This window comes from Trachemys scripta, chromosome 3, assembly GCF_013100865.1.
Source record: "Trachemys scripta elegans isolate TJP31775 chromosome 3, CAS_Tse_1.0, whole genome shotgun sequence".
NCBI classification, from domain to species: Eukaryota; Metazoa; Chordata; order Testudines; family Emydidae; genus Trachemys; species Trachemys scripta.
In genome coordinates this window covers 20,324,696-20,346,101 of record NC_048300.1, presented here as the reverse complement: position 1 = coordinate 20,346,101, position 21,406 = coordinate 20,324,696, and the positions used below count along the sequence as shown (strand labels likewise).

The following is a 21,406-nucleotide window of genomic DNA, read 5'->3' as shown; positions in this document are numbered from 1 at the left end:
GTACAGATCCCTGGGGGGACATCACTATTTACCTCTCTCCATTCTGAAAACTGTCCATTTATTCCTACCCTTTGTTTACCCTATCATTTAATCAGTTGCTGATCCATGAGAGAACTTTCCCTCTTATCCCATGACAGCTTATTTTGCTTAAGAGCCTTTGGTAAGAGACCTTTTCAAAGTCTTTCTGAAAATCACCCTTGTCCACATGTTTGTTGACCCCCTCAAAGAATTCTAGTTACAACCATATACTTTCCTGGACAATGGTTCATGGGCTCCAACAAGACCCATCTCACAACCACTGAACTCTCAAAACCTTCTGGTGTTAAAGACCCACAGTCTATGCAACCAGGTGAAGAACTCTATTTTCCATTTGAAAGGGCAGTCTGACAAAACCAGAGAACAAAAGAGGGGCTCTTGTGACATTGCCATCAAATCAGTTTACCATACCTGGGAGCCCTCTCAATTAAATTCTCCTTGACTGCCTGCCAAGTGGCAAGCAAAAGGAAATATCTTTCTGGATACACCATTCCCACACAATAACAGTGTCCAGAGGACAAAAGAGAAAGCTTCCCTTTGCTAGTTTAAATGGCACTTTCAGCGTTATCATCATCCATGGAAACTTTGATCATTTTCCCACTGATTGATGGCAAAGTTCTGAGGACCAGCATTCCAAGGTACTCGTATACAGTCTGGTCTCTTTCAACTTCAATAGCCTATGTATTCTACAGTGACCCAGATGGCTTTCCCATCCTTAACTCTACTAAATCTGTCTCTATCATAAAAGCCAAGAATGGCTAAATTAATGGCATCCCTATGAGCACATTGTGAGATAGAGACCACTAACTCAATGAAATTGTGACAGACCCCAGGAAAACTGCAACCTGACGTTGTACACAGCTGATCAACACAGCATGCTAAGTCAGCACCAATCCTTTAACCCTGAAAAGAGAGTCAAAGAGATACAAGAGTCTGAGAAAAGATCTGAATGTCCACAATGACTGAAATCTTGCCATCAGGAGTGCCTTCTGTAACTCTAGAAAATGGTCTAAAAGAAACCAGGGTAGTGTCTATAAAGAAGGTTTCTGGGGGCTAGAAAGTTGATCTTTGTCCTATTTACAGAAACAGACAGAAAGTGACATGTAAAGGCCAAATCACACCATCAACAGAAAATCCTTTGGATTGTCTGGGTAGGGGAAAATGGGCAATCCATGCTGAGGAAAGTGGACATCTACCACTGCCAAACACTTGGTAAGGACTCCTGATGTTATAGCCATCCCAAATAGAAAAAGTCTGAGCTACTAATGGTTGGCTCTTAAAAGGAACCAGATATTTGCTGTGAATCCATCGTATCACAATACAGAAGCAGAACTCTCAAAGGTTGACAGTTCCAAATACATCCTGAAGAGTACAGGAAAAAAATAAGCATGACCAGGGACTCAATGCAAAATGTCACCCCTTCTGGTAAACATGTTGAGATTACAAAGGTCCAGAATAGCTCTTAGACCTCCTTTTTTACTCTAAAATGAGTAAACAATGGAAATAAACATTTTTCCCTCTGTAATACACTGCCATTCATTTTATTATTTCTAGCTGAATAAGAGTAGTACTTCTTCATTCAACAACTTCTTATTAGAAGAACCCCTGAAGAGAGACAGAAAAATGAGATTAGAGTAAAATATTACACTGAACTGTAGGGGTCAGCCATTTTCTACATTTCCAGGAGTAGTCCATTGTGATGGACTGGCTGGAAGAAATAAAATGGGATAAGTGGTCCCAAAGATGAACAGAATTTAAAAATGGCTTGGACCCACAATTACAGGTGACACATCAAAAATACATAAAAACTACTGCTTCTAACAGAATGAAGTAGCCATTGGGATCAGGTAAGTTCATGGAGGATAGGTTCATCAATGGCTATTAGCCAAGATGGTCAGGGACGCAACCCCATGCTCCCAGTGTCCCTAAAACTCCAACTATCAGAAGACGGGACTGGACCACTCAAAACTGCCATGTTCTGTTCATCCCTCTAAAGCACCTGGCACTGGCCACTATCAGAAGACAGGATACTGAGCTAGATGGACCACTGGTCTGACCCAGTATGGCCGTTCTTATGTTCTTATCAGAGATACAGAATAAGAGGTCTTTTGATTGAGCTGCAGTCCTTTAAAATGACAATCTGCTATAAAATGCCTTTGCCAACAGAGTAATACCCAAAACTGGCCCCCTGACTGCTGCTGAGAATAGTCTGATACTTGAATAAAGGAATTTTTTTTCAAAAGGAAGGGGGGAGGGGGCAGAGCAAAAGATACTGCTCTTATTTCCTTCAGCCTTAAGATAATATAGATCATCTTGCTGAATATATCAGGGCCTTTGAAGGGCAAGTACAATACTTCTCCCTGATTCTCCTAGAGCAAGAATAAGGCCTGGTCCACACTAACCCCCCACTTCGGACTAAGATACGCAAATTCACCTACGTTAATAACGTAGCTGAATTCGAAGTACCTTAGTCCGAACTTACCGCGGGTCCAGAAGCGGCAGGCAGGCTCCCCAGTCGATGCAGTGTACTCCTCTCGCTGAGCTGGAGTACCGGCGTCGACGGCAAGCATTTCCGGGATCGATCCGGGATCAATTTATCGCGTCTAGACAAGACGTGATAAATCGATCCCAGAAGATCGCTTACATCCGGACCAGGAAGTAAGTATAGACGTACCTTAGGTTAAACATAGTAGAAGAGTTAACTGATGTAAAAGTCTAATGATCTTTTCCTCTATTCTTTTCATTTGACAGAAAACTGGACAGCTAGTTTTTTTGTTATGTTTATTATTAAATGGTTTTTTGCTAACTTTTTAAAATTAAAGTTTTATTTTTAATACATTGTGTGTCATTCATGGTGAGTTCCAGCAGATGACACCAGTGTGTGAGACTAGGTGGGTCTTGGGCCTCACAGGACTAAGCAGAGAGGATGAGGAAATGGGCAGAATTGAGGCCAGCCATATGAGCTCTCATCTGCTCTCAGCATGCCAGGAACAAGAGTGGGGAATAGAGAGTTGCAGACATACCAGACCAGTAAAACAGCCTAAAGCAGTGAAATTCTTTCTCAGAATCTTTGTATTGTGCACAAGCCCTGAATATGGCCATGTTCTTATAACACTCACTCTTCCTGTACACACCATCGAGCTTTTTGAAATACAAACATCATTCCTGAGGAACAGAAAAGTGAACGCCCATTGGACCAGTATGTGAGTACAACTACAGAAATTTGGTTCAATGTAACTCTTCGGAAGAATGCAGTCAATCCAATGGATTTCTACCCAAATTACATTAATACATTATGCAGATATGCAATGGCTCTACTTTAAAAGCATGACTCTTACACTTTATTTTCTCCGACATAATTTTAAAACAATTTTTATTTAGTAACAAAGGGAAGATGGTGAGGCAGCAGAATGGACTTATACCCATTTTCACCTATTAACTCTATGTCCAAAGACATGGGGAAAAAAATTTAGCCAAAAGTGATTACTTAGACATTAGATTACCGTGGACATTTGTCTGCTTCAGAAAACCAACACGCAGTTTGATATAAAGTTGGTAGTCCTCTGCTCAACGAAGGAATAACAAAGTTTCTTCAGACCAAGAATGGAGCGGGTTGGTAGAACATTTGGGGACATTCATATGGAGCACAATCCTGGCCCCTCTGAAATCAATGTCAAAATTTTCACTGAGTTCAATGGAATCAGGATTTCAACCAGAGTTTTTGTTTACACTAAGCATGGTGTAAGCATTAGACCGAAAATGGTCATTGTTACATCTCAAAACTGTTTTTGTTTGTTTGTTTTTTAACTACTCAGGTATTTGATTTTGTGCAGAAGTGAGGGGCAAAAAGCATAGCAAAACAACTATTATTTATTCTTTTTCTTTTTTTAAATTAACTACAGTGGTTTCAACCAGAGATGTGATAAAATAACTTAAAATCCAAAATTTAACATGTTTATAATGTGATAGGGAAAATGCTCCATTTGAGGAGTGGGGGTTGAATAGTCACCAATCTATTGGTAGGAAAGATTTTGAAGCATTAAAGTTACTATTTATGTGGGACATACAACGTAATGTGTTAAGCCTCAGCAACATCAACAGAGTAAGTAGATATTTACTGTAACAGAAACAACAATAATACATAATATCAAATAAACTCTGTATATCCATACTGAAATCAAGTTAGTGTTACTATTATAATGGATTTTACTGTTAGAGGGGAAGAGATCCTGAATTTACCTCATTCTTAAAATACATAAACATCAAAAAAGAAGAATATATACATTTTTTTAAAGAGTGTGGCTCAAGTAAAATGTAAATGTTTTACAGAATTTAATTGTAAAATTCACAGTTAGATGTGGGTTTATTCACACAATCCATATACCTATAAAGTAACATTTAAAGCTTCAATATTTCTTCTCATTGCTAACATCTAATGTTAACCTATGGATTTTAAATATGCAAAATATTTTAAGGAGAATCCAGTTTCTAATTTTAACTTCACATGTCCAAAGATGCGATTTTGACCACGTACTATACAAACCATTAACATTTCAAAGAGATACAAAGATCATATTACATTTGCATATAAAGCATATATATTTAATCATTAGAAAGTAATTCCATACATGAAACATTCTGAACTTTGCTTCTCTTCCTGGGTGCTGGTTGAAAAAAAAAGTCTAATTATACACAATTTTGTGTCTTAATATATCTGAAATATACAAACTAGAACTTCCAAGAAAAACAAACAGCTGTGGCAGCATGGTCTAGTAGAGGACTAAGTGTAGGAGTAATAGCCAGAAACTCCTGAATTGTAATCCTGGTTATTGGGCAAGTCATATTATTTCTGTATCTCAGTTATCACATCTGTAGAATGTGGATAATAATACTTACCTAATCTTATAGGAGTGGTGTGATTAATTAATTCATGTTTGCACAGCATTTCAAAGACAAATGGCTGCTATGCTGCTAAACATTAATAATTTTATTACTTCAATATTTGTATTTTTCCTGTACAGCCTCACAAGCTGTCTTGAAAACTATCTTCTAAAAGAGCCAGGAGAAAACATGAAATATATAAAAAATGTTTTTAAAATTTCTATTTAAAAGGTAATTTGAATGGAGCCTCTGATGAGGATATTTCTAACAAGCATCTCAGAATGTTCGTACTGCGCACACTCTAAAATGTAAAAAATTGTATATGAGAAGCCTTACAGTTATCTAGTGTGTTTAAACATAAGTACTCAAAATAATGTTCCTACTTACGTTTCTGTGTCTGAAACCAATGATTCATTATTACACACATCATTAAAGGTGTGAAGTTGATTCTAGAGTTAGAAAAAGAAGAAGAAATTAAAATTTAACTTTAACAATATTGTGTGTGGTAATTTTTCTTATGTATAAAAATGTTAGCAGTGACAAGAAATAAATAGTAAAGCTAATGTTTTGGATAATTAGATTATTTAATCCCCAAAAATATATTAAACATAGGTATGTACAGAACTATTTGTCTCATTACCATAATTTTCATAATGCTTTTTCAAAACTTGCTAATCCAGAATTAGAAATTTTTCTGATTAAATCAACAGAATAACATAATAATTAGTATTCTCGGTAAGTAATAGGGATAAGGTAAGTTTATTTATTTAACCAGAAAATGGCTTTTGAAACACTTATTTTCACTAAACCAATCTTTTGACATATGTAATCTTCACCCATTCTAAAACTCAAAGCCAGGCTTCTACCAGTAATTTTGCAAATCAGTTTTTATTGAAAATGAAATTAAAATTATACAGATGGGCATTTTAGGGGAAGCCACCAAGTTATCCTATCCTGCCTACTATAGCTTCGCAGAAGTGATTTATTAGTAGCTTTATAAGAGTCAAAAAAAAGAACCGAGTCAGGGAAATGAAACTGAAAAATTATAATGAAGGCTTGAGGAGGCTTTGAATCGATGGATCCATGGCGTCAGAGAATGAAAAAGGAAAAAAAGCTAACTTCAGTTAAGAAATATCATCTCTCTTTTATGTCCACCAGTCCAACTTTATATAAATGACATCTCCAAAAATAAAACAGATAGCACAATTTCCACAGCAAAAAACTTTGATTGTATAGTTAGAATTGAAATTTTGTTTACATTACCTAAGACTTTGTTAATAGACCATTAGAGTTCAAAATTTAAATGAGGAATTGGGTTTGGTTTTTTTAATTGTTATAACACTGACCATTACTATGGTCCATTTATAAGGCAGAGAGATCTTGCCTATTTACTACATGAGCTTGAATCTTTCTCCTCAAGAGCTCCAATTCACCCTCCAAATATTTCCAAGAGAATCCCCTCATATCTCTGCCCACTACTTCATCCTCTTGATATGTCAGTTAAAATGAATTCAACTGATAAAGGCCAGAATGGGTGGGATTATGTGATTTAGCAAAAAAAAAAAAAAAAATAGTACAGGATGGTGTGGGAGGGGCAAACCCATTTCAGGAAGTTATATGTAGAGTGAGGGAGGAGAGGGAGAGAGGGCAGAATTAAGGTTGGTGTTTAAACTTTAGCTCAAAATTTCATAACATTATCAAAATTCTAAATCCTAGCTATCTACTAGCTATGTGGTTTTTTGGTAGGCTAAATAAATGTACTACCCTGTGTATTAAATATTCTGAATGTGTGAATTTCCTTAGTGTTTATAAATAATTAATTCATGTAGGCCCCTTACAGAGGCATGATCCCAAAAGAGATGACATTGCCATGTTTCTCCAGTATCTACTGACATAGATTGCACTCTCATAAATCAGATCATAAATGATCTGGAGAAAGGGGTAAACAGTGAGGTGGCAAAGTTTGCAGATGATACTAAACTGCTCAAGATAGTTAAGTCCAAAGCAGACTGTGAAGAACTTCAAAAAGATCTCACAAAACTAAGTGATTGGGCAACAAAATGGCAAATGAAATTTAATGTGGATAAATGTAAAGTAATGCACATTTGAAAAAATAACCCCAACTATACATACAATATGATGGGGGATAATTTAGCTACAACAAGTCAGGAAAAAGATCTTGGAGTCATCGTGGATAGTTCTCTGAAAATGTCCACGCAGTGTGCAGAGGCGGTCAAAAAAGCAAACAGGATGTTAGGAATCATTAAAAAGGGGATAGAGAATAAGACTGAGAATATATTATTGCCCTTATATAAATCGATGGTACGCCCTCATCTCAAATACTGCGTACAGATGTGATCTCCTCATCTCAAAAAAGATATACTGGCACTAGAAAAGGTTCAGAAAAGGGCAACTAAAATGATTAAGGGTTTGGAACAGGTCCCATATGAGGAGAGATTAAAGAGGTTAGGACTCTTCAGCTTGGAAAAGAGGAGACTAAGGGGGGATATGATAGAGGTATATAAAATCATGAGTGATGTGGAGGAAGTGGATAAGGAAAAGTTATTTACTTATTCCCATAATACAAGAACTAGGGGTCATCAAATGAAATTAATAGGCAGCAGGTTTAAAACAAATAAAAGGAAGTTCTTCTTCATGCAGCGCACAGTCAACTTGTGGAACTCACTACCTGAGAAGGTTGTGAAGGCTAGGACTATAACAGAGTTTAAAAGAGAACTGGATAAATTCATGGTGTTAAGTCCATTAATGGCTATTAGCCAGGACGGGTAAGGAATGGTGTCCCTAGCCTCTGTCTGTCAGACGATGGAGATGGATGGCAGGAGAGAGATTACTTGATCATTGCCTGTTAGGTTCACTCCCTCTGGGGCACCTGGCATTGGCCACTGTCGGTAGACAGGATACTGGGCTAGATGGACCTTTGGTCTGACCCGGTACGGCCTTTCTTATGTTATGTTCTCTCCACAGTATATTGCTATCTGCAAAAATCTTTTTAGTCTTCTAGTTACCAAGTTCTAGTGATAATAATTCCTGCAGCACACAATGATTTATATCCAGATATCTGCATCACCCGTTTTCCAGACTTGTTAAATTTTCAAACCAGTCATTAACACAGAGTCAATTTGCAATGAAACTTGTAATAACTTTTTTTTTTAAACAAAATGTGGTCAAATATTAATTTATACTCTAGTTTTCAAGGAGAATTAGGGACACAACAATTTTGAACTTATGAAAGTCAGACTTATATGAATTACAGTATGACTTCCCCAAAATGTAAGTTTCTGGCACAAAGGAATCTTGAGCAAACTGTATCAGATATTGAAAGATATTGTCTCAGATCTATCACTCTTACCATAATTTCAACACAAATCTTACTAAAAATCCTAGATATTAATATAAAACCAAAGAAAGGGGCAAAAACTGGGGGGGGGGGGGGGCGGCAAATTCTTGCAAACTGTATATCAAAAGATGGTATATAGTTTATAAGGATCTATTAGCAATTTGTTTTCTTAATACAGTAGACAAGGTAATTTCAAAAACATGAGCAAGCTTTATATCTTTGTACTTCTTAAAACTTCCAAACAGCAATTTTATTTTATTTTTTTGATAAAAAAAGGTTTCAGAGGTTTAATAAGTTATCAAAATATAAACAAAATTCATTTTTACAAGTGAAGGTCCAACCATTTGCCTTAAACTAAAAATACTGTATAATTCTGCTTTGATAAAAACAGGAAGTATTTATATATATACACATACACACACACAGCATTCTTCTGTAATGATATCTCTTTTGCAATTCCCAGGATCAAACAAGTTATAAAATCTTAAAGGTTCAAACAATTTTATACTAACACCAATATTATATATATACGCATACCCACACATACATATACACATCCACATCCACACACACACCCAAAACATGTAAGCTCGGACATTTTTATTCTGAAATCCATTTTTGGTAAGGACACACAAAGGAAGATACATATGTACATAATTAAAAGCAAAGAAAGAGGATAATGGCATACAAAGGTGTAAGTAAATTGCTTAGACATTACATCTCAAGCAACTATGAAGACTTATTATTGTAGCTCATGAACTATGGAGGATGGGGGGATTGTTGGCGTTGGGGGGCGGGGCTCTAAGAGAACCTGACTGTATTGTTTTAAGTTGAAGTAAGACTTTTATTCTTCCATCCAATTTGAAATTTATCATTTCTGTATGAAATCAAATTTATCCTCAAACTAATAATCATAACATCTGACAGAGGTATTTTAAGGCAACACACAGACATAACAGTATACACTTACGACTGTGTATACAGTATATACCATTATAAGATTAATACAAAAGCCTGAGTCACCCTTTAACATATGATAAATTAAATTAGGGCTGTCGATTAATCACAGTTAACTCACGCGATTAACTCAAAAAAATTAATTGTGATTAATCACAGTTTTAATCACACTGTTAAACAATAGAATACCAACTGAAATGTATTAAATATTTTTGGATGTTTTTCTACATTTTCAAATACATTGATTTCAACTACAACACGGAATACAAAACGTACAGTACTCACTTTATATTATTATTACAAATATTTGCACTTTAAAAAAGATAAACAACAGAAATAGTATTTTTCATTTCACCTCATACAAATACTGTAGTATGATCTCTTTATCACAAAAGTGCAACTTACAAATGTAGATTTTATTTTTTTTGTTACATAACTACACTCAAAAACAAATCAATGTAAAACTTAGAGCCTACAAGTCCACTCAGTCCAACTTCTTGTTCAGCCAATCACTAAGACAAACAAATTTGTTTACATTTACGAGAGATAATGCTGCCCCCTTTTATTTACAATGCCAACTGAAAGTGAGAACAGGCCTTGGCATGGCACTTTTGTAGCCAGCAGTGCAAAGTATTTACATGCCAGATATGCTAAATATTCATATGCCCCTTCATGCTGCCGCCACCAGTCCAGAGGATATGCTTCCATGCTGATGATGCTTGTTAAAAAAAATAATGTGTTAATTAAATCTGTGACTAAACTCCTTGGGGGAGAATTGGATGTCTCCTGCTCCGTTTTACATCCATTCTACCATATATTTCATGTTATAGCAGTCTCAAATAATGACCCAGCACATGATGTTTGTTTTAAGAACACTCACTGCAGATTTGACAAAACACAAAGAAGGTACCAAGGTGAAATTTCTAAAGATAGCTACATCACTTGACCCAAAGTTTAAGAATCTGAAGTGCCTTCCAAAATCTGAGAGGGATGAGGTATGGAGCATGCTTTCAGAAGTCTTATAAGATCAACATGCTGGTGTGGAAACTACAGAACCCAAACCACCAAAAAAGAAAATCAACTTTTGCTGGTGGCATCTGACTCAGATGATGAAAATGAACATGAGTCGGTCCACACTGCTTTGGATCATTATTGAGCACCATGATCAGCATGGACGCATGTCCTCTGGAATGGTGATTGAAGCATGTAAATATCTCGCAATGCCGGCTACAACAGTGCTATGTGAATGCCTGTTCTCACTTTCAGGTGACATTGTAAACAAGAAGTGGGCAGCATTATCTCCTGAAAATGTAAACAACCTTGCTGACCAAGAAGTAGGACTGTGTGGACTTGTAGGCTCTGAAGTTTTCCCTTGTTTTATTTTTGAATGCAGGTATTTTTTGTACATAATTCTACATTTGTAAGTTCAACTTTCATAATAAAGAGATTGCACTACAGTACTTGTTTGATGTGAATTGAAAAATACTATTTCTTTTGTTTTTACAGCGCAAATATTTGTAATAAAAAATAAATATAAAGTGAGTACTGTACATTTTGCATTCTATGTTGTAACTGAAATCAATATATTTTAAAATGTAGAAAACACCCAAAAATATTTAAATAAATGGTATTCTATTATTGTAAAACAGTGCGATTAATCGTGATTAATTTTAATCACTTGACAGCCCTAAATTAAATCTTCTGAAAATTTTTCTTTGAAAAGAAACACTCTGAGAGTTCACAGAATGCTAATTAAACACAACCAGAAATCTGAAAATCAGACACTGAATATATTAAAATGCTGTCATTTTGATGTTTCATCCACAAGTTATGTTTCTGGGTAGCTTGCTTTTGAAGATCCAACTAGATGAATAAAATTATTTTACAAGCAACCATACATTCACTTAAATGAAAAACTGATCTGACAATGTGTCCTGTAGTTTCAGTTACCATTTAAACAAGATTAGGATAATACTGATTCTATGCAATGTATGAACAAACAGAGTTTCCTTTGCTAGAATTAGTGCATCTCCTCTAATGTAAGTTTAACCACATTCCTTGCATAAGGAAAACTAATAATTGTATGTGAACTATTCACTGGTAAGCTCAAACCCACTACTTTTAATATTATTTCAAATATTTCTATATATTAATTATATTACACAAAAACGTGGATGTATAATTAAATTAGACCTAGAATTAGCTTTAAACTCAGTTGTGAACAGAATTCTAATGTGATTTAACCAAAAACAACGTCGACAGGACCAAACCCTAGTCAGAAAAAGATACACAGGTCCTAAATAGAATGGAAAATTACTGACATTTCACAGGAGGGTTCTTTGAGATGTGTGGTCCCTATCTGTATTAAATGCATGCATACCATGAGCACTGAGCCGGAGAATTTGAAAGTACTGTGTGTTGGTCCGCACATGCACCCTGGTTCACCACATGCCTCCATATGAAGGAATAAAGGGCAGGGCGGATAAATCACCTCTCCAGTTCCTTCTCTACTGCAAATCAGATAAGATCAAAGCAGAGTGGAAGGAGGGCAGGTAGTGGAATACAGATAGGGACCACACATCTTGAAGAATCTCCAGATACAGGTCAGTAACCTGCCCTTCTTCTTTGAGAGATGGCCCTGTTGTATTCCACTGTGGGTGACTGACAAGCAGTACTTAAGTAAGAGGAGAGTGTAAGGGTGCAGCCAGTAGAGCTGCATGGAGCACTACCATCCCAAAGGAGGCATAAGCAGAGAAGTCCTGGCACCAGGCTAAAATATCTCACAAATGTGTGAACGGAACGCCACATGGCCACTTTACAGATGTCCAGGAAGGGTACCTCCTGAAGTGATGCCATAGTTGTTGCTTGTGCTCAGGTGGAATGAGCTCTTATCCCATGAGCGCACAGGGGTGGGGAGTGGGGGAATCAAAAGGTGATACAGTAGAATGAAGCTAGAGATCTATTTGGAGATTCTCTCGGTGGAGATAGCATGCCCCCTGATTCTTTTGGGCTATAGGTTTTCTTCTTTGCAGGTAAAAGGCCAAGGCCCGCCGAACATCGAGGGAGTGGAGTTTTTGTTCTGCATGCGGTTTTGGGAAGAACAAAGGTAGTGAATGAATTGGTTAAGGTGAAATTCTGAAACTACTTTAGGAGTGAATTTGGGTTGTAGACACAAGGAAACCTTCTCCTCATGGACTATAGCATAAGGAAAATCTGCCATCATTGCTCCAAACTCATCAACCCTTCTAGCTGAGGTGATGGCTACAAGGAAATTGATCTTCATGGAAAGGAGAAACCTGGAGCAAGAAGCTAAAGGTTCAAGGCTGAAGTCCAACCAGAGAGGAGGCTTCTGAATAGGTGGAAAGGTTCTGATTAGGCCTTCCCAGAATCCAGTGGTCAGTGGATGTGCGGAGACCAAATAACCCAAGGTGGATGGTACGCACTGATTGTCATCAAGTGGACTTGCCAAGAGCTGAGGACAAGCCTGATGTCTTCTAAGAGAGCATATAGTCCAAGATGAGAGGAATATCTGCAGTTTCTGGGAGATGCCTCTTTGATGTGCCCCAGAAGAAAAGCACTTCTATTTACCTAGGAAACATCTTCTTGTAGAGTCCTTTCTACTATTAGAAAGGACATTTCACACATCTGTGTTGCATGAATGATCTAAGAACAATGCCCATGCAAATACCAAGCCCTGAGGTGGAATGGACACAGATCAGGGTGCTTGGAAAACATTGGGAAAATGATTGGTGGTTGGGATAACATGCATAGGAGATTAGGAAACCAAAACTGTCTGGAACAGCAGGGGGTGATCAGGATGACCCAGGCTCTGTGCGGTCGGATTTTGCGTAGAACTCGTGTAGGATGACCAGATAGCAAGTGTGAAAAATCGGGACAGGAGGTGGGGAGTAATAGGTACCTATATAAGAAAAAGCCCCCAAAATCAGGACTGTCCCTATAAAATCAGGACATCTGGTCACCCCAAACTTGTGGCAGGAGCGGTAGTGGACAGAAGGCATAGTTGAACTGATCCAACCAAGGAAGAAGCAGAGTGTCACCTTAGGGTGGTACATTTCCTGTTTAAGAGGCGAACAGATCTCTGGTTGGGGTTCCCTATAGAGTGAAAATATTATACAATGCCAACTCATGGAGCGTCCACTTGTGGTTGACTGAAATATCTGTCAAGGGAGTCTGCAAGCACATTTTGCTTCACTGGAAGATAGGCTGCCAATAGGGTGATTTGATTGGTTATACACCAGTTGCAGAAGCTGACTGCTTCTGCACACAGGGAGATGGATCTCACTCTTCACTGCTTGTTGATGTAGAAGACAGTTGTAATGTTGTCTGACATTAAAAGGACATGGTGAGCATGAATGGAAGAAAGGACTCACATGCCTTCTGGACTGCTTGCCAACTGCAGGATATTGTTGTGCATCCTGGACTCTCAAGATGTCCAGGTTCCTTGTGCTGCATGGCTGTTCATGTGGCTCCCCAACCTATTAGGGATGCATCCATAATAATGGTCCTGTCTGGACAGGAAGGGGAAAAGGGGACACCCACACATACCTGATGAGGATTTGTCCATTGTTGCAAGGAAGACACTACCTTGGCCAGAACAGTTACCAGGAGAATGTCAGGGGAGCTTCAAGTATTCTCCTATTGGCTGTTGTATGTTACCATTCCTGATATCTGATTTGTGTCCATTTATTCTTTTACATCAAGACTGTCCGGTTTGGCCAATGTACATGGCAGAGGGGCATTGCTGGCACATGATACATCATACCAAATAGACTGAAGGTAAAAAGATCCATTGCAATCGACATACTACACTGACTATAGTGAGAGACTGTGCCACACACTCTCAAAGAAACTGAAGAACCACCTGATCAGCATCCTATACAGCAGACAGGAGAAGATCAACAATGGGCTCTCAAAACTGGAGACTCTCATATAACACCAACCTTCCACACAAACTTCCACGTGGCTGGACTTTACAAAAATAAGATAAGCCATTTACAATGCACACTTTACTTCTCTACAGAGGAAAAAGGACAGTAAACTATCTAAACTCTTACATTCCACGGGGGACTACAACAGTGGTACCCTTAACTCACCCAACAATATTGTTAATCTATCCAACCACACACTTAGCCTGGTGAAAAAGTCTGTCCTATCTCAGGGACTCTCTTTCTGCCCCACCACCCCCACGAACATGATACAGTTCTGCGGTCATCTGGAAGCTATTTTCGCTGTCTCCGACTCAAGGAATATTTTCAACACACCACTGCACTGACCCAGAGGAACCCTCCTACCAACACTACAAGAAGAAGAATTCTGCGTGGACTCCTCCTGATGGTTGAAATGACAGACTGGACTTCTACATAGAGTGCTTCCACAGACGTGCACAGGCTGAAATAGTGAACAAATAGCATCATCATAACCTCAGCCGTACAGAATGCAACACCATCCGCAGCCTCAGAAACAACTCTGACATTATAATCTAAGGGGCTGACAAAGGAGGTGCTGTGATCATAATGAACAAGTCGGATTGTGAACAGGAGGCTGCCAGGCAACTCTCTAACACCACATTCTACAGGCCACTATCCTCCAATCACACTGAGAAGTACCAAAAGAAACTACACCATCTGCTCAAGAAACTCCCTGCTATAGCACAGGAACAAATCTACACAGACACACCCCTAGAGCCCTGATCAGGGGTATTCTATCTGCTACCCAAGATCCATAAACCTGGAAATCCTGGACACTCCATCATCTCAGGCATTGGCACTCTTACAGCAGGATTATCTGGCTATTTGGACTCTCTCCTCCGACCCTACGCTACCAGCACTCCTAGCTATCTTCAAGACACCACCGACTTCCTGAGGAAACTACAATGCATTGGTGATCTTCCTGAAAACACCATCCTGGCCACCACGGATGCAGAAGTTCTTTACTCCAATATTCCACACGAGGATGGACTACAAGCTGTCAGAAACAGTACAACTGATGAGGCCATGGCACACCTGGTGGCTGAACTTTGTGACTTTGTCCTCACCCACAACCATTTCTGATTTCAGGACAAAAGACAGTTACTCACCTTTGAAACTGTTCTTCGAGATGTGTTGCTCATATCCATTCCAATTACGTGTGCGTGCACCGCATGCATGATCGTTGGAAGATTTTTACCCTACCAACACTCGGTGGGTCGGCTGAGGTGCCCCCTGGAGTGGCGCCCTTACGGCGCCGGATACATGCCCCCTGCCGACCCAGTGCCCCCTCATAGAATCATAGAATACCAGGGTTGGAAGGGACCTCAGGAGGTCATCTAGTCCAATTCCCCTCAGTTCCTTCTTGCCGGCTACTCCGACAGAGGGGAAGGAGGGCTGGTTTAGAATGGATATGAGCAACACATCTCAAAGAACAAGAGTTACAAAAGTGAGTAACCGTCTTTTCTTCTTTGAGTGCTTGCTCATATCGATTCCAATTAGGTGACTCCCAAGCCTTACCTAGGTGGTGGAGTCGGAGTTAGAAGTCGCGGAATGGAGGACCACTGAACTGAATGCATCACCACCCCTGGACTGCTGCACAATCGCATAGTGGGAAGCGAAGGTACGTACGGATGACCAAGTTGCTGCCCTACAGATCTCCTGTATGGGCACATGAGCCAGAAAGGCGGAGGACGAAGCTTGAGCCTGAGTAGAGTGGGCAGTTAGGTGTGTAGTTGGTACACCAGCCAACTCATAGCATGCATGGATGCATGATGTAATCCAAGACGAGATTCGCTGCGTGGAGACCAGGAGGCCCTTCATCCGGTCTGCCACTGCTACGAACAGCTGGGACGTCCTCCTAAAAGGATCTGTTCGTTCGATGTAAAAGGCGAGAGCCTTACGAACATCTAGGGAATGCAGCTGTTGCTCTCGTCACAAAGCGTCTGGCTTCGGAAAGAAAACCCGGAAGGAAGATGTCTTAGTTGATATGGAAGGCAGACACCACCTTAGGGAGGAAGGTGGGGTGTGGTCGCAGCTGTACCTTGTCCTTATGGAACACCGTATACAGTGGGTCCGAAGTGAGAGCTCGAAGCTCCGGCACACGTCTCGCCGAGGTGATAGCGACAAGGAAGGCTGTCTTCCAGGAAAAGTACAGAAGCGAGCAGGTGGCCATCGGCTCGAAGGGGGCACCCATGAGTCTAGAGAGGACCAGATTGAGGTCCCACGTAGGAGCTGGATGTCAAATTTGTGGGTACAATGTTGCCTGGGCCCCCCCGGGGCAATCAAGATTAAGCGGGCCTTGTCTCATCTTAATTTGAGAAGGACCTTGTGAACTAATGGGAACGGAGGAAAGGCGTAGAACAGATGGTCTTTCCACTGCATCAGGAAGGCGTCCGAAAAGGAGCCCAGGGAGCGTCCCTGGAGAGAACAGAACACCTGGCACTTCCGGTTCTCGTGAGAGGTGAAAAGATCTACATGGGGAAACCCCCACTTCCGGAAAACAGAACAGATAATGTCCAGACGAATCGACCACTCGTGAGCCAGGAAGGATCTGCTGAGGCGATCTGCCAAGGTGTTCTGGACTCCTGGGAGAAATGACTTCACCAGGTCGATCGAGTGGGCTATGCAGAATTCCCACAGGTGAATGGCTTCCTGACAGAGGGGGGATGACCGCGCTCCCCCTTGCTTGTTGATGTAAAACATGGCCGTTGTGTTGTCTGTGAAGATTGTGACACAATGGCCCTGAAGGTGTTCGCGGAATACCTGACACACCAGGCATACCGCTCTCAGTTCCCGTACGTTGATGTGCAGGGTTCTCTCTCGTGCGGACCAAAGGCCCTGTGTTCAAAGGTCCGCAAGGTGAGCACCCCAGCCCAGTGATGATGCGTCCGTGGTCAGGACTAGAGAGGGCTGTGGGGCATGGAATGGCATCCCCCCACACACACAAAGCTAGGGTTTAGCCACCAACCCAGAGAGGATAAGACCTCCGTCGGCACCGTGAGTACTGTGTCCAACTTGTCTTGGCCTGGACGGTACACTGACGAGAGCCAGGCCTGAAGCGGATGGAGGCATAGTCTGGTATGTCTGGTCATGAAAGTGCACGACGCCATGTGGCCCAGTAGACCGAGGCACATGCGTGCTGTCAAGTCGGGAAGCTTTGGAGGCCGTGAATAATGATCGCCATGGACTGGAAGCAGGCCTGCGGTAGGCACGCCCTTGCGAGATTCGAGTCCAGGATCGCTCCAATGAAGTCTATTCTTTGGGTTGGCTGCAAAGTGGACTTTTCGGTGTTGAGCAGCAGGCCCAGCTGGCCGAACAAACTCATTACGAACCGAACATGAGACCGCACCTGGAGCTCGGAGCGATCCCAAATGAGCCAGTCGTCGAGGTACGGAAACACTTGGATCCGATGCCGGTGGAGCGAGGCCGCTATGGCGGCCATGCACTTTGTAAAGACCCTTGGCGCTGTGACAGGCTGAAGGGGAGGACGGTAAATTGGAAATGCTGTTGGTTGACCACAAAGCGGAGGAAGTGCCTGTGCGGTGGGTAAATCGCTATGTGGAAGTACACGTCCTTCATGTCGAGGGTGGCGTACCAGTCTCCAGGATCCAGGGAAGGGATAATAGTCCCCAGGGAAACCATGCAGAACTTCAACTTTACCATGAATTTGTTGAGTCCGTGCAGGTCCAGGATGGGTCGTAATCCCCCCTTTGCCTTGGGGATTAGGAAGTAACGGGAGTAAAATCCCCTGCCCCTCAAATCCCTTGGGACCTCTTCCACCACTCCGATAGATAGGAGCGCCTGTACCTCCTGTAAGAGGAGTTGCTCGTGAGAGGGGTCCCTGAAGAGGGATGGGGAGGGACGGTGGGAAGTGGGGGGCAAAATAAACTGAAGATGGTATCCAGTTTCCACAGTGCGTAGGACCCAGCGGTCTCACGTTATGCAGGACCACGCAGGGAGGAAATAAGAGAGACTGTTGAAGAAAGGCGGGAAAGGATCCTGCAAGGAGACTGGTGCTCTGCCCTCGGGCGTATCTTCAAAAGTTTTGCTTGGGGCCCGCCGATGGTTTTGGGGGGCCCTGATTCTGGCCTGATTGAGGACCAGATTGTCTCCTCCTACCACCGCGGCCACGCCTCCTGGCAAAGTCCTGTCGCGGTCGAGGGTTAGGGTAGGTGCACTGCGGTTGGGCCCGGAAGGGCCTACGTTGCGTCACCAGGGTATGCATGCCCAATGAGCGCATGATGACCCGGATATCCTACAGACTCTGAAGTCTAGGGTCAGTTTTGTCCAAGAATAACCCCTGGCCATCAAAAGGCAGGTATTGAATTGTCTGCTGCAGCTCCAGTGGAAGACCAGACACCTGCAGCCATGAGATGCGGCACATAGCCACGCCCGAGGCTAGGGTCCTAGCCACCGAGTCCGCCGCATCTATCGATGCCTGCTGGGATGTCCTCGCTATTGTCTTGCCCTCCTCTAGCAAGGCCCCACAGTATGCCAACATTTTTATAGCTGACTTAGAACAACACTTCCTCAGCTCTCATCCCCTAGCGCCCCTCCTCTACTTGCGTTACATTGATGACATCTTCATCATATGGACCCATGGGAACGAGGCCCTTGAAGAATTCCACCTGGATTTCAACAATTTCCACACCACCATCAATCTCAGCTTGGACCAATCCAAACAAGAGATCCACTTCCTGGACACTACAGTGCAAATAAGTGACGGTCACATAAACACCACCCTATACCCAAAACCTACTGACCGCTATACTTACCTACATACCTCCAGCTTCCATCCAGGACACATCACATGATCTATTGTCTACAGCCAAGCCCTAAGATACAACCAAATTTGCTTCAATCCGTCAGACAGAGACAAACACCTACAAGATCTTTATCAAGCATTCTTAAAACTACAATATCCACCTGGGGAAGTGAGGAAACAGATTGAGAGAGCGAGATGGGTACCCAGAAGTCACCTACTACAGGACAGGCCCAACAAAGAAAATAACAGAACACCACTGGCCATCACGTACAATCCCCAGCTAAAACCTCTCCTGCACATCATCAACGATCTACAACCTATCCTGGAAAACAATCCCTCACTCTCACAGACCTTGGGAGGCAGGCAAGTCCTCACTTACAGACAGCCCCCCAACCTGAAGCAAATACTCACCAGCAACTACACACCACACCACAGAAACACTAAACCAGGAACCAATCCCTGTAACAAACCCAGCTGCCTACTCTATTCCCATATCTACTCTAGGGATACCATCACAGGACCCAATCACATCAGCCACACCATCAAGGGCTCATTCACCTGCACATCTACTAATGTGATATATGCCATCATGTGCCTACAATGCCCCTCTGTCATGTACATTGGCCAAACCGGACAGTCTCTACATAAAAGAATAAATGGACACAAATCGGACATCAGGAATGGTAACATACAAAAACCAGTAGGAGAACACTTCAGTCTCCCTGGATATTCTATAACAGATTTAAAAGTAGCCATACTTTAACAAAAAAACTTCAAAAACAGACTTCAAAGAGAAATTACAGAGCTACAACTCATTTGCTAATTTAACACCATTAATTTGGGCTTGAATAGGGACTGGGAGTGGCTGGCTCACTACAAAAGCAATTTTCCCTCTCTTGGTATTGACCTCCTCATCAATTATTCGGAGTGGATCACATCCACCCTGTGTCAGTATATTTATGCCTGCATCTGTAATTTTCACTCCATGCATCTGAAGAAGTGGGTTTGTTACCCACAAAAGCTTATGCCCAAATAAATCTGTTAGTCTTTAAGGTGCCACCGGACTCCTCGATGTCTTGACCAGTACTCAAGGACTGTTTGTGATTGAACTACGATATTGTTCATGATCTGGAACCTGTTCTTGGGCAGGTACACTCTTGCAGTGATAGAATTCAAGGTTCCCTCAGTGAAATCCCGAGGACAGGTTTTTCAGCATTTACGCTGATTTCCAGTGAGGAGAGGAGGTGTAACATCATAGACACTTACATATAGATTTCCTGGCAGGACCAGGTGACAAGAAACCAGAGGTCCAGGCAGGAGAAGACAATGAAACCACAACGTCTGATGTGAGCTGCTACTACAGAGAACTCTAGTACAGACTCTAGTGGCAATCACTATTTGGATATCACTATTGCTAAAACTAACTAGACGTAGCAGCACATGCGGATATCTTTGAAAATCAATTACTTTAGTTAATTCTAGATTTAGAAACCAGTTTTGCTTATTGATTAATTTATTTCTGGGCATATTATCAAGTCTCTTGCCATTTAAGCTAGTTATAACTCATCTCCCTCAATAAGGCTTGGGAGTATTAGATTTTTATGAGTAAAATGTTGGTAAATGTCGATTTTACCATTCACCCAAACCAACAAAAACATACTTCCATCGATGATAACCGAAATTTACAGATGGGCAAAGAAAGAAACTTTGAGAACTTATTTGAATTGAAAGGATATTTGCTTTCTATATTTTGATATGTGATGTTGAAAATTTGTGTTTTAACCATTATAAACAAAATCTCAACATCTACTGTAATGAAATAATTACTGTGTGATTCCCCCTCGTTGACTTCCATAATTTCCCAAAACTGTGAAAATTCAAATCGATAACAATTGAAAAAATGTTTAAAAATAAACATCATCATCTATTAAAGTGATAAAAAAATAAAAATGCAATTCTGCCCAGCCTACCCATAATATATATATTTTATACTACAAGGTCAGATGCATCTGTTGTCAGGGTACCTTTTCCCCCCTGCCCATTATTACTTTGTAATGGAATCTTTACGGCAGGAGGAATTACAAAATTATCAAAACTGAATAGAACATGGAAGACTGAACTGGTGAACAAAACTGATAAAAAATGAAGAGCACAGCATAACAACAAACTGAGTTTCAAAGTAGTTTATCCAAACAGATTCTTTGCATGTTTGAGTCAATTTAGCAATTATGTACAAAGTTACCACTTTCATATAAATGTATCTGAATTTGTAGAAAATATTAAAAATGCTTATTCAAAGAAAAACCATTAAAATTACAAGTTATTATTTTGTGTTTGTATTTTATTATTATTTTAGTTTCTAAGTTTCCAGAATTCAAAACTGCTTTCTTAACCTCTTCCTCTGTTGGTTTTTTAATGTTT

General features: G+C 40.8%; 1 protein-coding gene across 1 annotated transcript in view; it reads right to left on the bottom strand.

Annotated features, from left to right (window-relative positions):
* USP34 (ubiquitin specific peptidase 34) overlaps positions 1-21,406 on the bottom strand; it is a 272,737-nt gene that overhangs the window by 202,182 nt on the left and 49,149 nt on the right. Inside the window, exon 8 of the mRNA XM_034764180.1 lies at positions 5,305-5,366. Within this exon, the coding sequence (XP_034620071.1) occupies positions 5,305-5,366 (62 nt within the window). The remainder of the gene's footprint in view (positions 1-5,304; positions 5,367-21,406) is intronic.